Genomic DNA, 21,722 nt, shown 5'->3' with positions numbered 1-21,722 from the left:
ACTCAGTTTTTCACAATTCCTTACATTTGATCCTAGTAAAAATTCCCTGTTTTAGGTCAGTTAGGACCACCTTTTTATTGTAAGAATGTGAAATGTCAGAATAATAGTAGAGAGAATGATTTATTTCAGCTTTTACTTCTTTCATCACATTCCCAGTGGGTCAGAAGATTATATACACTCCGTTAGTATTTGGTAACATTGCTTTAAATTTGTTTAACTTGGGTCAAACGTTTCGGGTAGCCTTCCACAAGCTTCCCACAATAAGTTGGGTGAATTTTGGCCCATTCCTCCTGACGGAGCTGGTGTAACTGAGTCAGGTTTGTAGGCCTCCTTGCTCGCACACACTTTTTGAGTTCAGGTGATTTTAATTTGGACCCTCAAGTTCTAAGCAAAACAAACACAAAACGAATACAAAACACTGTAAAAACACCAGCAAATCAGCTCCAATTAATTTAAATTTTGGAAATATGTTCCAATGTATGTGATAGTATACAAATGAAAGCAAGGTTTGACATTATTGTGTTTTAGTTAAATATTATATTTGTTTGGGCTTCTTGTGGTCAACTTCTTGCGGTCAATTTGCAGTTTACAAATTATTTGTAATTATTTTCAGTCCCCCTGACCATCCACTCAAGAAAATTGTTGATGATCCCTGATTTACATTATCAATATTCGGTATGGCTGGCTGATAGCCTACATGCAGCAGAGAGGCAGAAAGACTTAGGGGGAAATTCAGACCTGAGTTATGCGTGCGTAAAATGAACTTCATTCCCTTTTTATGCACTTTTCTCTCTCTACACATATTCTGACCTTGAACTTAAGCAAGGGTTAACACATGTGCCAGCCAGATATTCCATTTGGGGTGGAGTTTACAGAAATGGAGGTGTGGCAGAGGTATGTCTACAGATATGCTGTATTGTGACCTTGACTTAATTCCACCACGTTTACACATGAGGAAACCATGAATAAGGTTGAGTGAACCTGTTGGTTCCAAGTAGAAAAACATCTACTTGCTTTTTTTCCCCCCAATATAAATTACACTCACAGTCATTTATAAATTGATAAGATCTATTGATAAGACCAAGGTAAATGAGTAAACAGCAGAATATGTATTAGTTGTCCTGCTTTCCCTATTTCACCATGTTCATACCGCTTTTCTTTATTCTACAGCTACAAAACTCTTTCTCAATCAGTTCACTGTTGAGTGCCTCTAGGCTGTATGTGCTAACAGCATACAGTACGTAGACCTTGCAACCTCGCAGACTAATGATGAGTATTTCACAAGCTTTGATGGAAGTAATGACTTGCAAGCAATGTTGCTCTGATCCTGAAAAGAGAAGAACATTGCCTGCAGAAGGTAAATTGGGGTCAGTAGGTTCAGCTGTGAATCTATTGCTGGGCAAAGAACCATTCGTTTAGATTAGGTATAGAAAGAAGGTCCTGTATTTCAGGGTGTAGAATTGAACTGGCCCAATACCATTGAGAGACCGTATATACTATGTGAGAACCCCTTACCAAACCAGCTCTGACTGTGCTATAAAGCTGTGACGTTGTGAGGTTGGACATAGGTGTAGAGAAGAGACCAGACGAGGAATCAGTGGTTAAGGATAAACATAAATACTTTACTGATAAACAGTAGCTGCAGGATCACAGTACACTGAAAAAAAACACTAAGTCTCAAACTCACTCAGGAAACAAACACATATGGTAAACAATTCAAGCTTCTGCAAATGAAACAAGAAAACACACCTCTTTTAAAAGGGAAATCATAATGGGTAATAGGACACACCTGAGAGGATGGTCTCTGCTGCCCTCTGGTGACAGGTGGAACCATGACAGGACCACCCCTTCTAGGAGCAGCTCCAGCCGTGGAGCCAGGATGACCACCATGCAGTTGGTTGAAGTCCCAAACAAGTCCCGGATCCAGTTTGTCCTGGGCAGGCACTAAAAGCCTGCTCCTTGGAACCGTAGCCCTCCCAGTCCACCAGGTACTGCAGGGTGCCTCGAACCCGACGAGCCTCCAACAGATGCCGGACAGTGTAGGCTGGGCGGCCATCCACAAGTCGAGAGGGCGGAGGGGCAGGTGTGGGGGGAGAGAAGGGACTGATCCTTACCATCTTGAGACAGGAAAGGATGGACAGACCCTCATAGACCTGGGAAGCTGGAGACGATAGGTGACCAGGTTGATGCGACTCAGGATCTTGAATGGTCCTATGTAGCGTGGAGCAAGCTTCCGCGAGTCCACCCTTAAGGGAAGATCACGGGTGGAGAGCCACACCTGCTGACCCAGTCGGAGGAGCCGAACAGGCCTTCGGTAGCGGGTTTGCCTGGCGTTGGTGTCGGGCAGAAGAGCGGAGCAAGGAGGATCGCTCTTTGATCCAGGTGCGGTGACATCGTCGAATTAACGCCTCGGCTGATGGCACCTCCGTGTCTGCTTCTTGTTCAGGAAGAGGCTGAACTCACACTAAAATGGCGACAGTCCAGGGGACGAGTTCAGCAGTGTGTTATGAGCATATTTCGCCCAGACGAGGAACTTGCTCCAGTTGCTGGCCTGAGTGGAGACGAAACAGCGAAGGAACTTCTCCAGCTCCTTTTTGGCCCACTCAGTTTAACCATTAGAACACAGAGGAGAGACTCAATGACGCCCCCAACAGGGAGCAGAAGGCCTACCGTGTGACGAACTGGGGCACACAATCTGAGACAATGTCCTGGGGAAGTCCGTGTAGTCGAAAGACATGGGTAATAATGAGATCAGCGGTATCCTTCGCTGAGGGCAACTTGGGTAAGGCGATGAAATGGTGAACCGATCCATGACCACCAGAATAGTGGTAAGCCCTTGGGATGGAGGTAACCCTGTGATAAAGTCTACGGACAGGTGGGACCAGGGCCGGCTCAGGATGGGCAGAGGTTGGAGCAACCCAGTCGGTCACTGTAATGAGGACTTATGAGGACAACATAGGATCTCACATCCTCAATCATGTTGGGCCACCAGAATTTCCGCCCCAGGAACTCCAGTGTCTGATTAACCCCTGAATGCTCAGTTAATTTAGAGGAGTGTCCCCATTGTAGCACTCGAGATCAGGCTGATCGTGGAACACAAAGTGGGACCCCTGCTGGAGTCAGGTTCTCGGGTCTGGGCTTGTCATACCGTGGTCCCAATACTCCATATCACAGGGGCCACAATGCATGAGCTGGGGATGTTGGGCTCGGAGTTCCTCTCCTCATTAGAGACATTGTGTTACCGGGACAAGGTGTCTGCTTTCTGATTCTTGGATCCTGGGCGATAGGCTATTTTTCCAACTTAATTGAGGAAAATAAGAACAATCCGAAATTTATTTTTGATACTGTCGCAAAGCTAACTAAAAAGCAGCATTCGCAAATGGAGGATGGCTTTCACTTCAGCAGTAATAAATGTATAAACTTCTTTGAGGAAAAGATCATGATCATTAGAAAGCAAATTACGGACTCCTCTTTAAATCTACGTATTCCTCCAAAGCTCCATTGTCCTGAGTCTGCACAACTCTGCCAGGACCTAGGATCAAGGGAGATACTAAAGTGTTTTAGTACTATATCTCTTGACACAATGATGAAAATAATCATGGCCTCTAAACCCTCAAGCTGCATACTGGACCCTATTCCAACTAAACTACTGAAAGAGCTGCTTCCTGTGCTCGGCCCTCCTATGTTGAACATAATAAACGGCTCTCTATCCACCGGATGTGTACCAAGCTCACTAAAAGTGGCAGTAATAAAGCCTCTCTTGAAAAAGCCGAATCTTGACACAGAAATTATAAAAAAACTATCAGCCTATATCGAATCTTCCATTCCTCTCCAAAATTTTTGAAAAAGCTGTTGCGCAGCAACTCACTGCCTTCCTGAAGACAAACAATGTATACGAAACGCTTCAGTCTGGTTTTAGACCCCATCATAGCACTGAGACTGCACTTGTGAAGGTGGTAAATTACCTTTTAATGACGCAGACCGAGGCTCTGCATCTGTCCTCGTGCTCCTAGATCTTAGTGCTGCTTTTGATACCATCGACCACCACATTCTTTTGGAGAGATTGGAAACCCAAATTGGTCTACATGGACAAGTTCTGGCCTGGTTTAGATCTTATCTGTCGGAAAGATATCAGTTTGTCTCTGTGAATGGTTTGTCCTCTGACAAATCAATTGTAAATTTCTGTGTTCCTCAAGGTTCCGTTTTAGGACCACTATTGTTTTCACTATATATTTTACCTCTTGGGGATGTCATTCGAAAACATAATGTTAAATTTCACTGCTATGCGGACGACACACAGCTGTACATTTCAATGAAACATGGTGAAGCCCCAAAACTGCCCTCGCTAGAAGCCTGTGTTTCAGACATAAAGAACTGTTCGCTGCTCTGGCACCCCAATGGTGGAACAAGCTCCCTCACGACGCCAGGACAGCGGAGTCAATCACCACCTTCCAGAGACACCTGAAACCCCACCTCTTTAAGGAATACCTGGGATAGGATAAAGTAATCCTTCTAACCCCCCCCCCCTTAAAAGATTTAGATGCACTATTGTAAAGTGGTTGTTCCACTGGATATCATAAGGTGTATGCACCAATTTGTAAGTCGCTCTGGATAAGAGCATCTGCTAAATGACTTAAATGTAAATGTAAATGTAAGTGGATGGCTGCAAACTTTCTACTTTTAAACTCGGACAAAACAGAGATGCTTGTTCTAGGTCCCAAGAAACAAAGAGATCTTCTGTTGAATCTGACAATTAATCTGGATGGTTGTACAGTCGTCTCAAATAAAACTGTGAAGGACCTCGGCGTTACTCTGGACCCTGATCTCTCTTTTGAAGAACATATCAAGACTGTTTCCAAGACAGCTTTTTTCCATCTACGTAACATTGCAAAAATCAGAAACTTTCTGTCCAAAAATAATGCAGAAATATTAATCCATGCTTTTGTTACTTCTAGGCTGGACTACTGCAATGCTCTACTTTCCGGCTACCCGGATAAAGCACTAAACAAACTTCAGTTAGTGCTAAATACGGCTGCTAGAATCCTGACTAGAACCAAAAAATGTGATCATATTACTCCAGTGCTAGCCTCCCTACACTGGCTTCCTGTTAAGGCAAGGGCTGATTTCAAGGTTTTACTGCTAACCTACAAAGCATTACATGGGCTTGCTCCTACCTATCTTTCCGATTTGGTCCTGCCGTACATACCTACACGTACGCTACGGTCACAAGACGCAGGCCTCCTAATTGTCCCTAGAATTTCTAAGCAAACGGCTGGAGGTAGGGCTTTCTCCTATAGAGCTCCATTTTTATGGAATGGTCTGCCTACCCATGTGAGAGACGCAGACTCAGTCTCAACCTTTAAGTCTTTACTGAAGACTTATCTCTTCAGTAGGTCCTATGATTAAGTATAGTCTGGCCCAGGAGTGTGAAGGTGAACGGAAAGGCTGGAGCAATGAACCGCCCTTGCTGTCTCTGCCTTGCCGGTTCCCCTCTCTCCACTGGGATTCTCTGCCTCTAACCCTGTTACAGGGGCTGAGTCACTGGCTTACTGGTGTTCTTCCATGCCGTCCATGGGAGGGGTCCGTCACTTGAGTGGGTTGAGTCACTGACGTGGTCTTCCTGTCTGGGTTGGCGCCCCCCTTGGGTTGTGCCGTGGCGGAGATCTTTGTGGGCTACACTCGCCTTGTCTTAGGACGGTAAGTTGGTGGTTGGAGACATCCCTCTAGTGGTGTGGGGGCTGTGCTATTTCTGACAAAAGTCAGAAATAGCGATATAATATATGCCTTACCTGTGAAGATCTTCTTCTGTTGGCACTCCAAAAGGTCCCAGTTACATTACAAATGGTCCTTTTACATTTACATTTTAGTCATTTAGCAGACGCTCTTATCCAGAGCGACTTACAGAATTGAATGCATACATTTCATTAAAAAAATGTTCTTCCATACTTTTGTTCGATAAAGTCCTTCTTTATATCCGTAGTTGGCGCGCTTCAGTCAATAATCCACTCGGTTTCCCTCCTTCAAAATGCATACAAAATTAATCCCAAACGTTACCAATAAACTTATCCAAACAAGTCAATCAAAGTTTATAATCAAACCTTAGGTACCATAATACGCAAATAAATTAGCAAATTTAAGATGGAGAATCATTATGGTCTTTACCGGAGAAAAATACCAAAGAATGCGTTCTCATTCACGCGCTTGGAAACACTACAGCCAAAATGGGAGCCACCTAGAAAACTACAATTTCTGGCTCATTTTTCCAAAAACCAGCCTGAAACTCTTTCTAAAGACTGTTGACATCTAGTGGAAGCCCTAGGAACTGCAATCGGGCACGATTTCGCCCTATTATAAAAGTGCCAGCCATTGAAATCAGTGGTAGGATGAAAATTATTTTTGGGGGAATGATTTGTCTTCGGGATTTCGCCTGCCATTTCAGTTCTGTTATACTCACAGACATTATTTACCAGTTTTAGAAACTTTAGAGTGTTTTCTATCCAAATGTACCAATTATATGCATATCCTAGCTTCAGGGCCTGAGTAGCAGGCAGTTTACTTTGGGCAAGCTTTTCATCCAGACGTCAAAATACCACCCCCTATCCCAAAGAAGTTAACAGGGAAATCATAATGAGTAATGGGACACACCTGAGTGTCGTTAATGTCTCTTGGACGGTCTCTGCCGCCCTCTGGTGACAGGTGGAATCATGACATAATGCATCTCATAATCACCTCTGGTTGTACTCACAATGTGGCCTGACTCTTGACCTCCTGTCCTCACTGACCTACTTTTGACCTTGTCTAGTCTGTAGACGATTTTTTTTTATTTTTATGTTTGATATGTCTACCATGACCTGAACTTGTGTATTCCTCTGCCTTTCATCTTTGCTGATGTTTTTTGCCTCTTGGGCACCATTGTAAATGAGATCTGGCTCCCAGTTGACCCACCAGGTTAACCTCTTGACGGTCGCCTAGGATAGGGGGCGCCACAGCACATTTTGAAAAAAATTCGTGCCCATTTTAAACGGCCTACTACTCAAACTCAGAAGCTAGGATATGCATATAATTAATACTTGTGGATAGAAAACACCCTAACGTTTCTAAAACTGTTTGAATGGTGTCTGTGAGTATAACAGAACTCATATGGCAGTCAAAACCCCGAGACAGATCGAAACAGGAAGTGGAATTCTGAATTGCGGACTCAACTTCATCACGTTGCCTATTAATCACACCGTGAGCTATGGTTCATTGAGCACTTCCTATTGCTTCCACTAGATGTCCCCAGTCTTTACAAAGTGATTTGAGCCTTCTACTGTGAAAACTGACAGAATGACACGCTGTGGAACGTGGTCACACAGAGGGCCATCACCATTATGACGCCGGCGCCCCTAGCTACCCTCCCCTTTCGAAACGTTTTGAAACACAATGCAATCGTCCCCCTCGAATCTTATTGGAGCTCTAGTTGAACAAGGCCCTAAAGATTTATGTTATACAACGTTTGACATGTTTGAACGAACCTAAATAAGAAAAAAATGCATTTTGTTGAAAGAGTAGCCCCGCGCACGTCGGTACTTTTGGTGCAGCCTTCAGAACGCGCTAACAACAACAAGCTAATGGAACATAAAGGATGAACTTTTTCGAATGAAAATACATTTGTTGTGGACCTGGGATTCCTGGAAGTGCCTAAGGATGAAGATAATCAAAGGTAAGGGATTATTGACAATAGTATACAAGACTAGATTTGATATGCGATTGTTCCAAGATGGCGCTGACCAGTATTGCTAGCCTATTGTTCTGAGTATCGCATCCCCTTTTATCGCAAAGTGTGATTACCCAGTAAAGATATTTTTAAATCTGGCATTACAGGTGCTTTCAAGAGATATTCATCTATAAATCTTAGAATGACAATATTACATTTTAAAAATGTTTTCGAATAGTAATTTAGTAAATTATAGCGCTGTTTCATCGGATGCATTTGAGGGAAAATAGTTAGTCAACGTTACGCACCGATGTAAAATGCTGTTTTTATATATAAATATGAACTTTATCGAACAAAATAATGCATGTATTGTGTAACATGATGTCCTAGGTGTGTCATCTGATGAAGATTGTCAAAGGTTAGTGCTGCATTTAGCTGTTTTTTGGTTATTTGTGATGCATGTGGTTGGTTGGAAAATGGCTATGTGGCTACTTTTACGATATACTCCTCTAACATAATCTAATGTTTTGCTTTTGCTGTAAAGCCTTTTGAAACCGGACAACGTGGTTCGATTCAGGAGAGGTGTATCTATAAAACGATATAATTTGAAAAAAAATTTAATTTTAAATTTTTTAAAATTTTGTTACGCTAATGGCGATAGGATTTTTCGCTGGAGGCCGCACAGGGGTTAAATAAATGAATAAAGAATTGGAAATAATCAAAAATGAATCCCATTTCCAATTGTCCTTTCCAGCACAATTCCTTCTGGGACATTGAATTTAATTGAATGGCAAACATGCATAAAGATGGAGGAATACAGATATAACATAAGCACTATAAGCACAGAGTTTTCATACTATGGTCCGTGACATGGTTTTAATTCATCCATAAATAAGCACAATCAATTTTTTCAGTTTTTCCAATCTAGAAGCTAGAAATGGGATCATGTACAGTTGTGGCCAAATATATTGACACCTTTGTACTTTTCTCAAATAATTCTCTTTCTTCAAAAATGGTCTTCACACCTTGTTATTGGATTTTCCACATCGCAGAACCAACTTTATCTTTGCAAACTTTGCAAACAGCTCTAATTCTTCAATGTTTGAGGGGTTCCCTACACCACCTGTGGTTTTCAGCTCTCGCCATAGGTTTTAGATGTGATTCAGATCTGGCCACTCCAGATTTTTTTCAGAACAATTCCAGGATGTTTTTTCTGTGTGTTTGGGGTTGTTGTCCTACTGGAAGACCCACAACTTTCAACAGAGACACAGTTTTGAGACACTGAATTGAACATAGCACTCCAAAATACCTTGATAGTTTGCTGATTTTATGATGTCTTGCACACATTCAAGGCCCCCAGTACCAGAGGCTGGAAAGTAACCCCACATCATTATCAAACCTCCCCCATATTTGATTGTAGGGAGAGTGTTATTTTATTTGAATGCTTCATTTTGTTGTTGGAGACACAAGAAAGCCTGATTGAACTTCTCAAAAACCCACCTAAATAAGCCTAAATCCTGGGGGAAATGTTATGTGGATCAATGAAACAACGTAAGAGCTCTTTGGCATTAAAGATCAGCGCTGTTTACTGAAGACCAAATTAAGCATTCAATGACAATAACACCTTCCCTACAATCAAACATGAGGAGGTTTGATAATACTGTAGGGTTGCTTTTCTGCCTCTTGTACTGGGTCATTGAAATGTGCGGGTCTTCCAGCAGGACAACGACCCTAAACACTGTGGTGGATGAATCAGAATTAGTTGGCTAACATAGGTAATTAAGATGTTTTATTAGTATAATATGCTTATGTGAGATACTTGTCATTAGAAAGTGTCCTTTGGACTCTGGTGTCTTTCAGTTGCACGTTTCCCTTAGCTGGGGCTCAGTCACTTGGGGCTCAGAGAGAGGAGAGGTCAGACTTGTTTTTTACATGTCTCTGTTGCTATGTAGAATATCAGCAAGAGAGGAGGACTGAATGAAACATTGTCTTCATATGTGAATGTCTTTACCTATTCTTAAACCATGTGAAGGGATGGTATAATTAATGGGGAACCAATTATTTGTCTCCACAATGTCTCTGCACAGGTCACTCCCCTCAGTGAGCTTATCCAGGAGTGGGAACAAGAGGTGTCTTACTGAGGATGGGCCTCTATGAGATAGCACTGACAGAGGAGATTTATGATGTATTTTGATAAGAACGTCTAAAAAGCATTCCAGAGGACATGAGCTAATAGTTTTGTTCTATACCGTACCAGGGAGGGACGGTTCTAGGGAGACCAGACACCGGTCTATATAATGAACACTGTTGAGATAGCAGTTGCTGTCTGCTGTGTTTTATAGATATCTTTTCATACAAAACTTAACCTTTTGTGAACTGTTCCTAATATTTGTGGTTCGTCAATGTACGTTGAAGGGGTGGATTCATGGGTATAAAAAGCTCTTTGTATTGTTGTATAGAGACCTTCCTTTTTCAATGGCATCATTGAAGGTCAAGTGCTTTTGCAAAAGTATCTTAAGTATTAAAGATGTAGTTTAACTCAGACTGGTGTGTTTGTAACTCTCCTCATTTGGTAATGAAGAAATTAGCCACCACAACACACATCAAAAAGCACCCAGGAATGGTTAAGAAGAGATGCTGGACTGTTCTGGAGTGGCCAGCGAAGAGTCCAGATCAGAATCGTATCCAAAACCTATGGCGAGATCTGAAAACAGCAGTTGGTGGAGAGCATCCCTCAAATATTGAAGAATTAGATCACTTTACTGCTGAAAAATGGGCCAAATTGCCAGTAGAAAGGCTAAGCAAGCTCAATGATGACTACAAGAAGTGTTTGTCTGCAGTTATCTTGGTCAAAGGATGTGCAACCAAGTACTAGCTCTGGGGTGCCAATAATTGTGTCCATGCCATTTCTCTTTATTTTCTTAAGTTTACAAAAATAAAGTTGGTTCTGCAATGTTGAAAATCCAATAACAATGTGTGGTGACCCCCAACCCATAAGACTGCTGAACAATTAATCATATGGCCAACCCCCCCCCCCCCCTTTATTATCTATGCATAGTCAGTTTACCCCTACCTACATGTACAAATTACCTTAACTAACCTGTACCCCTGCACACTGACTCGGTACCTGTACCCCCTGTACAGTTGAAGTCAGAAGTTTACAGACACTTAGGTTGGAGTCATTACCACTCGTTTTTCAGCCACTCCACAAATTTCTTGTTGACAAACTAAAGTTTTGGCAAGTCGGTTAGGACATCTACTTTTTGCATGACACAAGTCATTTTTCCAACAATTGTTTACAGACAGATTATTTCACTGATCATTCATTGTATCACAATTCCAGTGGGTTAGAAGTTTACATACACTAAGTTGACTGTGCCTTTAAACAGCTTGGAAAATTCCAGAAAATGATGTCATGGCTTTAGAAGCTTCTGATAGGCTAATTGACATCATTTGAGTCAATTGGCAGTGTATCTGTGGATGTATTTCAAGGCCAACCTTCAAATTCAGTGCCTCTTTGCTTGACATCATGGGAAAATCAAAAGAAATCAGCCAAGACCTCAGAAAAACATTGTAGACCTCCAGAAGTCTCGTTCATCCCTGGGAGCAATTTCCAAACGCCTGAAGGTACCACGTTCATCTGTACAAACAATAGTACGCAAGTATAAACACTATGGGAACACAGCCATCATACCGCTCAAGAAGGAGACGCGTTCTTTCTCCTAGAGATGAACGTACTTTAGTGCAAAAAGTGCAAATCAATCCCAGAACAACAGCAAAGGACCTTGTGAAGATCCTGGAGGAAACAGGTACAAAAGCTATTTACACAGTAAAACGAGTCCTATATCGACATAACCTGAAAGGTCACTCAGCAAGGAAGAAGCCACTGCTCCAAAACTGCCATAAAAAAGCCAGACTACGGTTTGCAACTGCACATGGGGACAAAGATCGTACTTTTTGGAGAAAAATAGAACTGTTTGGCCATAATGACCATTGTTATGTTTGGAGGAAAAAGGGGGAGGCTTGCAAGCTGAAGAACATCATCCCAACCGTGAAGCACGGGGGTGCCAGCATCATGTTGTGGGGTCATGTTGTTGGGATGCTTTGCTGCAGGAGGGACTGGTGCACTTCACAAAATAGATGGCATCATGAGGCAGGAAAGTTATGTGGATATATTGAAGCAGCATCTCAAGACATCAATCAGGAAGTTAATGCTTGGTCGCAAATGGGTCTTCCAAGTGGACCCCAAGCATAGTTCCAAAGTTGTGGCAAAATGGCTTAAGGACAACAAAGTCAAGGTATTGGAGTGGCCATCACAAAGCCCTGACCTCAATCCTACAGAAAATGTGTGGGCAGAACTGAAAAAGCGTGTGCGAGCAAGGAGGCCTACAAACCTGACTGTTACACCAGCTGTTATAGGAGAAATGGGCCAAAATTCACCCAACTTTTTGTGGGAAGCTTGTGGAAGGCTACCTTAAATGTTTGACCCAAGTTAAACAATTTAAAGGCATTGCTACCAAATACTAATTGAGTGTATGTAAACTTCTGACCCACTGGGAATGTGATGAAAGAAATAAAAGCTGAAATAAATAATTCTCTCTACTATTATTCTGACATTTCACATTATAAAAAAAATGTGGTGATCCTAACTGACCTAAGACAGGGACTTTTTACTCGGATTAAATGTCAGGAACTGTGAAAAACTGAGTTTAAATGTATTTGGCTAAGGTGTATGTAAACTTCCGACTTCAACTGTATATAGCATCTTTATTGTTCTTTTATTGAGTTACTTTTAATTTTTATATTTTGTTTATTTAGTAAATATTTTCTTAACTATTTCTTGAACTGCATTGTTGGTTAAGGACTTGTAAGTAAGCATTTCACGTTAAGGTCTACACCTGTTGTATTCGGCGCATGTAACAAAAAACGTTTGATTTGATTTGACTTTTTTTTACTTATTTGAGAAGAAATAGAGAATTATTTAAGTAAATTGCAAATGTGCCAATATTTTTGGCCACATCTGTATACTGTACAAATGCAGATCTTTTTTTGTATATATATATAGAACAGTAACAGAGAGCAAGCTACAATGCACCTAACTTAGGAAACAAGGCATTTGTGGTTCGAGAATGGAGGCCGGCCACCATCTTTATGCACATCTGCTGTGTAAATGTCTGGCTAAACTCACAATGTTGATCATGGCCGCCAGGAAGTTGATGAGGATGGAGACAAAGACGATGACGTTGCGGGCCATGTAGGTCTCATTGATCCAGCAGCAGGACTTTCGCAGGACCAACGGCAGACACTTGTAGTCCTCCGCCGTGGTCACCAGGACTAGGAATGAGTGCAGGACGATGAGCACCGAAAACTGGATCACCATGGTAACCATCCTGCAGACATGAGCAATGGAGGGTAGATAAAGTGATCCAATCGCAGCCCTGGACAATAACACCAAGGCCGCTGAAAAATGTATGGCGACAGTATAATGTTTCAATTAAATACAGGTGAAAACAGTGAAAAGAGTTGGTGATGTGACCGTTGCAGCAACGTTGAAGGTGGGAGAGCATTATGGGATTTGATTGAACTATAGACGACTCCTGACAGTTGGAGACTGTCAAGACTATGTGCCATTGTCTCTTCATTCTTACTCAACCGCATTGCCATGGGTGGAGTTACCATGGGTGGAGTCATCACTATCTGACGTAAGACAATAGACCAGTGCAACAGACTAGAGCACGCCATTATCCAAACCAATTAAAAATATTGTTATTGAATTGGGAATGGAAAACTGTAGCGCACATCAAATGAGTGTGCACTTATAAGTAGTGTCCTTATGCTAAGTGTATATATCAGGAGTCGACCTCATCCACTTTCCTCCTCCTCACCCCTAGGAGTTCAGTGTTGCAATATTCTGGTATCTTTCCAAAAATGTCCAGGTTTTCTAGAAATCCAGGTTGTACAATTTCTGGAAACTTTAAGAATGTTACCGGAATTCTGCAATCTTACAGCTGTCCCTCTATTACCTGGCAGAAGGCAGCAGGCTCTGAATGGCCGTGATGAAGATGAGCACGATGAAGGCGCACACCAGGTTGGACTTGAACACTTCGTCCCTCATTTGGGAATACTGCACAGTGAGGGGAAGGGAGAAGGAAAGACAAGAAAAGAAGAGAGAGGGGTTTAAGAGATATACAAGGCCATACGAAAATCTCTAGCTCCACATTTCAATGCCACGACAGATACAGTCACGTCACAGTTCCACCACAAGCGTTAGAGAGATAGAGGTAGAAATAGGAGAGCAGAAGGAGGCTAGCTGGGGATTCTGGGGATGAGGCAGGTGTTGGGTACTGTAAAGTGATTATTCAAGAAGCAAGATACTAAACCACCACAACCACAACTAGTTAAGGTCACTGAACAAAGAGGAAAACTCCATGTACGAATGGTGTTTGGATTTTGTGTGTACAGCTTGTTATGTTTGGCAATACTGTCAAAACAAATGCATTTGCAAGTGCTGTTAGCATTAGCAGCGGTGGCAAGTGATGCTAGATACTAGTAGCATCTGCTAGCTAATATACTGTCCAAGCCTTCACATATCGTTGCCGGTGAGTCACCATGCAGACGTATGAGAAATCTCTGTCCTTTAACGACTGGGTTTGTCCTTTGACCTCTCGCACCATGACACGCTATGCAAGGTTATTATAGTTAACTATTAACTATACCGAAAAAAAATGTAAACACAACATGCAACAATTTCAATAATTTTACTGAGTTACAGTTCAAATAAGGAAATAAGTCAATTGAAATAAATTAATTAGGCCTTAATCTATGTATTTCACATGACTGGGCAGGGGCATAGCCATGGGTGGGCCTGGGAGAGCATGGGCATAGCCATGGGTGGGCCTGGGAGGGCATAGGCCCACCCACTTGAGAGATGGGCCCAGCCAATCATAATGAGTTTTTCCCCAAAGAAGGGCTTTATTACAGACAGAAATACTCCTCAGTTTCATCAGCTGTTCAGTTTGCTGGTCTCAGGTGCAGATGACGCCGGATATGGAGGTCCTGGGCTGGCGTGGTTACACGTGGCCTGAGGTCGGTTGGACATACAGCCAAATTCTCTAAAACGATGTTGGAGGTGGCTTATGGCAGAGAAATGAACATTCAATTATCTGGCAAAAACTCTGGTGGACATTCCTGCTGTCAGCATGCCAAAAAAACTTGAGACATCTGTGGCATTGTGTTGTGTGACAAAACTGCACATTTTAGAGTGGCCTTTTATTGTCCCCAGCACAAGGTGCATCTGTGTAATGTTCATGCCGTTTAATCAGCTTCTTGATATGCCACACCTGTCAGGTGGATGGAATACCTTGGAAAAGGAGAAATACTCACTAACAGGGATGTAAACAAATTTGTGCACAACATTTGAGAGAAATAAGCTTTTTGTGCCTATGGAACATTTCCGGGATGATTAATTTCAGCTCATGAAATCATGGGTCCAACACTACATGTTGCGTGTATATTTTTGTTCAGTATACAACTGAAACTAAAATGAAAAATAATTTTAAAAAATGTAAAAAACATAACATAATAAAAAAAAAAAAAAATAAACATTTATGTTGGGCAAAATTCGAATGGGGTTTTCTAACTATTTTTCGAATGGGATTTTCAAGTTTCTGAATCTGGCACGTCCTATTGAGATTGGACGCGTTTGAATGATAAGGCTCAAGCAACCGACTGTAAACGAAAGTTGAGGAGTGAAATCAGGGGAGGTGCGACCGCCAAAAGTCGGACACTAATGTGGTTTTCCAACAGCAAAGCTCTGATCAAAATGGTAGTGTTGCTGTTGTTTATAAAAGTATTTTCCCTTCTTCCTATGTCTCCAACCCCCATATCACACACTCACAAACTGAAATAATGTGTGTACGTTTTACAATCAATTAGTGAGAGGGAGAAAGAGAAAGAGACTCAAACATCATATTCATTTGTATCTATCCAGACACAATCACAAACTAAACCCTAATCCCTATGCACTTGTGGAGATTATTTGTCACATGCTTCCTAAACAACAGGTGTTGTTCCAACAATATAGAGTTAAATATAAAGACTTTGTAAAAATCATTTAAAAAAAGAAAGTGACAAGGAATAAATACACTGCAAATAACGAATAACAATAACAATAAAAATAACATGGCTATATAGAGGTAGTACCAGTGCCGAGTCGATGTGCAGGGGTACGAGGTAATTGAGGTAGCTATATACATATAGTAGGGGTATAGTGACTAGGCAATAGGATAGATAATAGACAGTAGCAGCAGTGTGTGTGTGTGTGTGTGTGTGTGTGTGTGTGTGTGTGTAAGCATCAGTATGCATATGTGCGAGTGTTATGTGGGTGTGGGTGTGTGTATGTATGTGTGTGTATAAGCAACATGGTGAAACCTCCACATAGCCTATCAGAGGGCTATTACCATATTTCTTACACCTGTCAAATCCTCTCAGATCTCCACAAGTGCATAAGGCGTAGGGTTTAGGGGTCTATTAGGGATTGGGCCCATGTCTTTGATCACATTTGCGTGGGTCAAACAAGAAAACCCTAATGATTGGTTGACTATAGAACCTCCCACAATGTAAGCCATGGCTGCAGGATGAAGTTGGTGAAAAGCAACTGCAGAAACTTGCAGTCACAACTTCATGACTGATCACATGGTTTTTGTAAAGTTCATACAGTCGACATGTAGGCGCAAGTATCTCCATAATGCAACACACGGTGACCGATTTGGCAAAAGTGATCTGCTGGAACGAGCCCATTGACTTTATAATTTAAAGATAGACTCAGCAAGATCATGTTGCCAAGAGCAGCAAAGCAGATATTGGGCAAGTTCGAGCGGATATATTTTGTCTAGTCGGTGACCATCGTTGGTCACTGCCTTTCAAAGTGTCTTGCATTATGGGGATAAACATTTTCCAACTTATGCCTATATGTTGACTGCATGAACATTACAAAAACCATGTGAACAGGTCATGCAATTTTTGATGAAGTTGCCTTCAAGTCACTACAGTTGCTTCTCACCAACTGCACCATGCAGCCAACGCCTGGTAGGGAGAGGCAATATTTGTCAACCAATATTTAGGGTGTTTTTGGTTGACCCACGTGACCAAAGATGTGACTGAAACCGTAACCAACTTTGTCGCAATTCTAAAGCTACAGGCAGAACAGGGGATACAAATAAAATGATATTTGAGACCTCTCTCTAACCAATTAATTGTACACACATTATGTTTTCAGTTTGTGAGTGTGAGTTTATTTCTACATTTATAAAGAAAAACTTTTATAAACAATAGCAGCTATGTTGACACTGCCTTGTTGATCCAAACCTTGCTGCTGGAAAACCCCTAGAGTGTCCAACTTTTGACTGTCGCAGATGCACCTCCCTCGACTTCACTCCTCGACTTTCGTCTAGAGTTGCCTGCGTTACTACTCGAACACACCCAATGAGTTGAGCATGACACAAGACTCTCACAGTCACATAGTATCTGCGCATGTGAAAGGGTGTGCTTCACGCTGCTACAACGTGGTAGCTCCGTGACCAAGAGAAGTTTAGCCTCTTACTGTGGAAATTGACCCACTACTACTGTTTACTTTGTGCATCTACGTCATCTCGCTGAGTCTACTTTTAACCTATGACCTGACAAATCCCCTTATGCATTACTGCCCCACAGTGGCAAGAAGTGACATCCCCAAAAACACAAAAACACATAAATGGCTCCTAGTCACCCACACACAGGCTACTTTCTGTCCCTAACACTAAAACGAAATAATATAAAAATGAAATAGAAACGTTTTTTTTATAAAACTTATACTTAATAAAAATGAGTAAATCAGATCTGAAAACGAACTACTTTGTAAATCTTAAAATGAGTAGAAATAAAAACTAATATAAAAACACAAAACTATAATAACCTTGACACACTGCCCCCTTTCTCTCTGTCTCTTCCTCAAAGGGTGCTGGGGAAATTAGCAAGAGGATGCTTCATGTTTGTCACGACTAGACCAAAAATAAGGACATTCAAAAGCAACTCACTGGGCATTGGGCAGAAACTAAACGAAAAGGGGTTGGGACTTGAAATGTTTAGCTTAAGATGGTTGCACAATAAAAGGGAAACACAGGTAAGGGGTGCAAAGGTCAACTGAAAAGGTAAACTCAAAGGTCAAGGGTGTAGAAAAGTGACTTCAGTCATGGAACAAAAAGTAAGAAGGAAAAATAACAGCAAAAAAGCTGAACATGTCAACTTTTTCAACAAGGTTTTAAAGGAGAACAGGTCCATGGCATGGATATTTGGTCATGAGTAAACTTAAGGGGATTCTTCATTCTTGGAAAAGTCAATCAGCCATTTTGGGAAAAAAACACATTAATTAGCTACCTACCCTAAAATTATCAGTTTAAAAATTATCAATTTATTCTCTCAATGATTTAAATTAGATATCAATCATTGATCTAAATGCACTGTAAGTACAAGATCTGTGCAGTTTAAAAAGTATTTCTGAATTGAATTTTATTAGCCTTTAGGATAGTTTTCAAATAATGTATGCAGATGCTAGATCTGATCTAACAGAAGCCAAAATATGCCATCCTGCAAAATGAGGACTAAAGGCCTGTATTCAAACCAACGCAGATCAACAACATTGCACAGCAATTTAATATTTATACTATATCGGAAGTATAACTGCGGTAACAGAAAACAAATCACAACTCCGACTTTCCCTGGCACTGTTTCCAAATGGAAACGTTTAATCATTTGTGGCACAAATCCCATTCAAGTCATGGTACCGATATTAGCATATTTAGAGCATCATGTCCAAATCATACAAAAGTACCTAAAATTGATTGTGAAGCTCAACATAATCACTTACAGATTTGAACAGAATCTGCGAAGAATTACAATATCTGTACCAGGACTTGAATGGGATTTGTGCCACACATTAGCGTTTGGAAACAGCAGTTTGTAAATTTAGGGTGGCATGTAGCCTAGCTGTTAGGGTGTTGGGCCAGTAACTGAAAGGTTGTTGGTTTGAATACCCGAGCTGACAAGGTGAAAATCTGTTGCTGTGCCCATGACCAATGCGCTTAATCCTAAAATTGCTCCTGGGTGTGCTGAACTACTATGGCTGACCCTGTAAAACACCACATCACTGCACATACAGGTGAAGTCAGAAGTTTACATACACCTTAGCTAAATACATTTCAACTCAGTTTTTCACAATTCCTGACATTTAGTCCTAGTAAAAATTCCCTGTCTTAGGTCAGTTAGGATCACCACTTTATTTTAAGAATGTAAAATATCAGAATATTAGTAGAGAGAATGATTTATTTAAGCTTTTATTTCTTTCATCACATTCCCAGTAGGTCAGAAGGTTACATACACTCAATTAGTATTTGGTAGCATTGCCTTTAAATTGTTTAACTTGGGTCAAACGTTTAAGGTAGCCTTCCACTAGCTTCCCACAAGAAGTTGGGTGAATTTTGGCCCATTCCTTCTGAAACAGCTAGTGTAACTGAGTCAGGTTTGTAGGCCTCCTTGCGCGCACACACCTTTTCAGTTCTGCCCACACATTTTCTATAGGATTGAGGTCAGGGCTTTGTGATGGCTACTCCAATACCTTGACTTTGTTGTCCTTAAGCCATTCTGCCACAACTTTGGAAGTATGCTTGGGGTCATTGTCCATTTGGAAGACCCATTTGCGACCGAGCTTTAACTTCCTGACTGATGTCTTGAGATGTTGCTTCAATATATCCACATCATTTTCCTGCCTCATGATGCCATCTATTTTGTGAAGTGCACCAGTACTTGCGTACTATTGTTTGTACAGATGAATGTGGTACCTTCAGGCATTTGGAAATTGCGCCCAAGGATGAACCAGACTTGTGGAGGGCTACACATTTTTTTCTGAGGTCTTGGCTGATTTCTTTTGATTTTCTCATGATGTCAAGCAAAGAGGCACTGAGTTTGAAGGTAGGCCTTGAAATAGATCCACAGGTACACCTCCAATTGACTCAAATGATGTCAATTGGCCTATCAGAAGCCATGACATCATTTTCTGGAATTTTCCAAGCTGTTTAAAGGCACAGTCAACTTAGTGTATATAAACTTCTGGCCGACTGGAATTGTGATACAGTGAATTATAAGTGAAATGATCTGTCTGTAAACAATTGTTGGAAAAATTACTTGTGTCATGCACAAAGTAGATGTCCTAACCGACTTGCCAAAACTATAGTTTGTTAACAAGAAATATGTGGAGTGGTTGAAAAACAAGTTTTAATGACTCCAACCTAAGTGGATGTAAACTTCTGACTTCAACTGTGTATATATATATATATATATATATATATATATATATATATATATATATATATATTTGTTACCGCAGTTACACATCTGAATCACAGGATCACAGTCAATCGTAGTGCGATGTCATTTATCTACATTGGTTTGAATCCCAACCTATTAGACTACTAACTGACTCCTAACTTCAATTTAAATAACATTTTCACTTAGTCATGCATTGATGTCAATGGGAGACTAAGAGACAATTTTACTTAAAAGTAGAAGTTAGAAACTTGCAGAAATTTGAATACAAATAGATTTATTTAAAAATAAAATATTTCTCAATGTATTTATTTTGATTGCTTTTATTTACTGTTCTCTCAAAAATTAATGTGACGTGACCCATGCAAGTGTGCAGTTTTGTGTTTCTTAAGAAATAAAAAAACATGCTTCTATATTAGTGAGGGAGTTGGTAGGTGAAGTTCCTTTAGCTTACTCATGATAAAAATACAAATAAATTATTCTGAAATTGATATCTACTATAGATATTAAATTAAAAAAGGAAATCTGTCTTAACCCCAGCTACCTTTTCTTCCAGGCTGGAGTCTTTAAACATCAGTGAGAAAGGCTTGATATGCTCTCTTCTCAACTTATCACCACTCCGTAAGTCGATGGCACTCTCTATTCCCTTGTTAATTTCCTCAGGACCAGAGTGGATATGCAAAGCTTGTGCAAGATGGTTTGGAAGCAGATTTATAGAATTTCTTGTTAGGGCAGCCAGAGTCTAGGGGAAAGCACATGCAAATATAATACATCTACTTGTCCTGTTTTAATTTGGTTACAAAAATAAGAAAACATACACACAAATTATAAAAACTCAAACTAAACCAAAATGCAACAGTCTTGATTAAATAGACAGGCTCAGAAGTGAATGCATCTCAAACTCATTCATTTAAATATTTCTGTGATGGCAACAGTTTGTGACAAAAAAAAAGCTCACGTACACACAGGTAGAATACAGTTGTCTAGAATAATTAATGATCAGTGTATTGCACATAACAATACAAAAGAAACAACAAAAAACTAATGACAAAATTAACAAAAACATTGTAAAAAAAATGTTGAGTGACAAACATGAAGAAATAGCATACACACCATTTCCTAATTATTATCAAAAGTATTCAAAATTCCACAACATTCTTTAACCTGTTGGGGATAGGGGGCAGTATTTACACGGCCGGATAAAAAACGTACCCGATTTAATCTGGTTACTACTCCTGCCCAGTAACTAGAATATGCATATAATTATTGGCTTTGGATAGAAAACACCCTAAAGTTTCTAAAACTGTTTGAATGGTGTCTGTGAGTATAACAGAACTCATATGGCAGGCAAAAACCTGAGAAGATTCTGACCAGGAAGTGGCCTGTCTGACAAGTTGCTGTTCATCTTGGCTCTTTTTATTGAAGACTGAGGATCTTTGCTGTAACGTGACACTTCCTATGGCTCCCATAGGCTCTCAGAACCCGGGAAAAAGCTGAATGACGTAATTCAAGGCCCAGGCTGAAACACACTAGCGCGTTTGGCAAGTGCTCTATCAGAGGGCCATTAGACGAGGCTCGTGCATGAGGGGATAGCATGCTTTTACTTTCTCTCGTTGAATGTAAACAGGCTTTGCCAGTCGGAATATTATCGCTTTTTTACGAGAAAAGT

General features: G+C 40.9%; 1 protein-coding gene across 2 annotated transcripts in view; it reads right to left on the bottom strand.

The window, feature by feature from the left end:
- adcy8 (adenylate cyclase 8 (brain)) overlaps positions 1-21,722 on the bottom strand; it is a 280,096-nt gene that overhangs the window by 57,949 nt on the left and 200,425 nt on the right. The window contains exons 8-10 of one of the 2 annotated variants that reach the window (XM_029703947.1): positions 20,598-20,795; positions 13,720-13,820; positions 12,885-13,086 (exon numbers count right to left, since the gene is read on the bottom strand). In XM_029703947.1, coding sequence (XP_029559807.1) covers positions 12,885-13,086; positions 13,720-13,820; positions 20,598-20,795 — 501 coding nt within the window. The remainder of the gene's footprint in view (positions 1-12,884; positions 13,087-13,719; positions 13,821-20,597; positions 20,796-21,722) is intronic. The other variant, XM_029703948.1, reaches the window with a different exon arrangement.

Source organism: Salmo trutta, chromosome 21 (genome assembly GCF_901001165.1).
Source record: "Salmo trutta chromosome 21, fSalTru1.1, whole genome shotgun sequence".
Taxonomy (NCBI): Eukaryota; Metazoa; Chordata; class Actinopteri; order Salmoniformes; family Salmonidae; genus Salmo; species Salmo trutta.
This window is presented reverse-complemented; position numbering and strand designations above follow the sequence as displayed.